At 53.6% G+C, this 1,988-nt stretch overlaps 1 protein-coding gene across 3 annotated transcripts in view; it reads right to left on the minus strand.

Annotated features, from left to right (window-relative positions):
* LOC100538839 (homeobox protein Hox-A7) overlaps positions 1-1,988 on the minus strand; it is an 11,259-nt gene continuing 9,271 nt past the window's right edge. Inside the window, exons 1-2 of one of the 3 annotated variants that reach the window (XM_010712842.3) lie at positions 1,438-1,949; positions 1-371 (exon numbers count right to left, since the gene is read on the minus strand). In XM_010712842.3, coding sequence (XP_010711144.1) covers positions 88-371; positions 1,438-1,813 — 660 coding nt within the window. In that variant the 5' untranslated portion in view covers positions 1,814-1,949 and the 3' untranslated portion in view covers positions 1-87. Of the gene's footprint in view, positions 372-1,437; positions 1,950-1,988 lie in introns of those variants that run through there. The other 2 variants (XM_010712843.2, XM_010712844.2) reach the window with 2 other exon arrangements.

A 1,988-nucleotide genomic window follows, 5' to 3' on the forward strand; every position in this document is an offset into this window, starting at 1 on the left:
TTTTTTCCTTTCTCTCTTTAAAGGGAGCTTTTACAGCTGTCACGTGCGTACGTTATTCTAAGAGATTGCTTCCTCGAATGGGACTCTCTAATCCTCCTCTTCTTCATCTTCTTCCACTTTCTCCACAGACGCTGCTGCTGACGTGGGCTCGTTGGGAGCCGGAGTGCTGGAGCTCTCCTCCTTGTGCTCCTTCTTCCACTTCATCCGCCGGTTCTGGAACCAGATCTTGATCTGCCGCTCCGTCAGGCAGAGGGCATGGGCGATCTCTATCCGCCGCCGCCGAGTCAGATAGCGATTGAAGTGGAATTCCTTCTCCAGCTCCAGGGTCTGGTAGCGGGTGTAGGTCTGGCGCCCTCGCTTCCTATCGGGACCTGAAGGCAGGCAGGCAGGCAGGCACACGCGCCCAGCGGTTAGGCAGGAAGAGAAGAGGAAAGTTTTATCTTTTTTATTTCATCCCTATTTTTTTCCAACGTAAAAACAAACACCAAAACAAAACCGGCCCAAGCGAGAGTGAATAATCCCCTTCCTCCCTTTCCCCCCCCCCGCCACTCCACCCTCCCTCCCCCCCCATACACACACACTTTGTCCTAACAAAGACATTTCAGCGACACGACCTGTCCTGCTCGGGCAAAGCAAAAATTAAGTTGCTCGAGACATAGAAAAAGTGGAGAGAAAGCATTCAGGAGAGGAGGTGGGGGAGGAAATTGCTTTTGGGAGGAGGAACTTTCCCCCGGGCGATATATTTCCCTAAAACCTTCCAGGCTTTTGCGTTTCGCAAGGGGAAATAAAAATCTGGAAGGCTGGGCCGTATTTATTTTATTTTAATGTCTGGGGCTCCCTGCACACACACACACACACACGCCGCTCCCCTACCCCGCCCGGGTCGTAAACAATACCCCGCGTTCAGCCCCAGAAGCGAGCTCTCGCTTTTCACACACTCTCGCCCCCAGCCCCCCCCGGCTCCCTCCCCTCCCTCCGCTTTCCTGTTCAGTCCGTTTCTATAGATTCTTATCTCCGCGGAGGGGGCAGGGGGGGAAAGCGGCGCGGCCCGGCGGAGCCCCGGCACAGCCGACCCCGCTCCCGGGCTCCCCTTCCCCCCCGGGCGGAGCTTTTCTGCCCGACTTCGGCGGAGGGCAGTGGGGACGCTCACCCGAGGGGCTCTGCGAGCACGCAGCCAACTCTCCGCATTTCTGCAGCAAAAAGCGCGAATAAACTCAATGCTAAAATTCCATAGCAAATGGAGTTAAATAAATTTACGAGGCTAGAACCCATTAATTGGGCAATAAAAAGTTTTATGATACTCATTTACATACAATGCCACGGGCTTTCTACGCAATGGCGCCTCGGCTATAATTAAAACCATCAAGGCTGTGCTGACAGTAATTTTGGCGACACGCTTTGCCTGGCTGCCACAGCTCCAGCCCCGCTCGCCCCTACCTGAAGACCTCATCCAGGGGTATATCCGGAAATTAGCCTCAGCCTGGTTGTGCAGGTTGCTTTCCTCCGCTTTCTCACAGCTGGGTTTGGTTAGGTCATTGCAGAGGACGGGAATGTTCTGATCAAAAGAGGAACAATGCAGGTTGTAGGCATCAGAGCCCAGGCTGTATCCGGAAGAGAACGGGCTTTGATATATGGTACTGTTCACATTGTACAAGCCGGGCATGGAGGAGGCGAAGGCACCCGCGCCTGGTCCATAGCCGCTTCTCTGGGAGTTGCTTGCAAAGGAGCAAGAAGTAGGCTCAGCATTTTGGAAAAGAGAAGCCCCCGCCGTATATTTGCTAAAAAGCGCATTCACATAATACGAAGAGCTCATAATTTTGACCTGTGATTTGTTGTCCGGCAGGCTTCAGTGTCGGTTTTACGAGGTAGCGTGATATATGATAACATTACACCCCCAGATTTACACCAAACCCCATTTTCTTTTGGACTGAGCTGCCTCCAGCACGTGACCGGTCATATGACGCCGCCCGCCAATCCCCGCCCGCCTC

Source organism: Meleagris gallopavo, chromosome 6, assembly GCF_000146605.3.
Source record: "Meleagris gallopavo isolate NT-WF06-2002-E0010 breed Aviagen turkey brand Nicholas breeding stock chromosome 6, Turkey_5.1, whole genome shotgun sequence".
NCBI classification, from domain to species: Eukaryota; Metazoa; Chordata; class Aves; order Galliformes; family Phasianidae; genus Meleagris; species Meleagris gallopavo.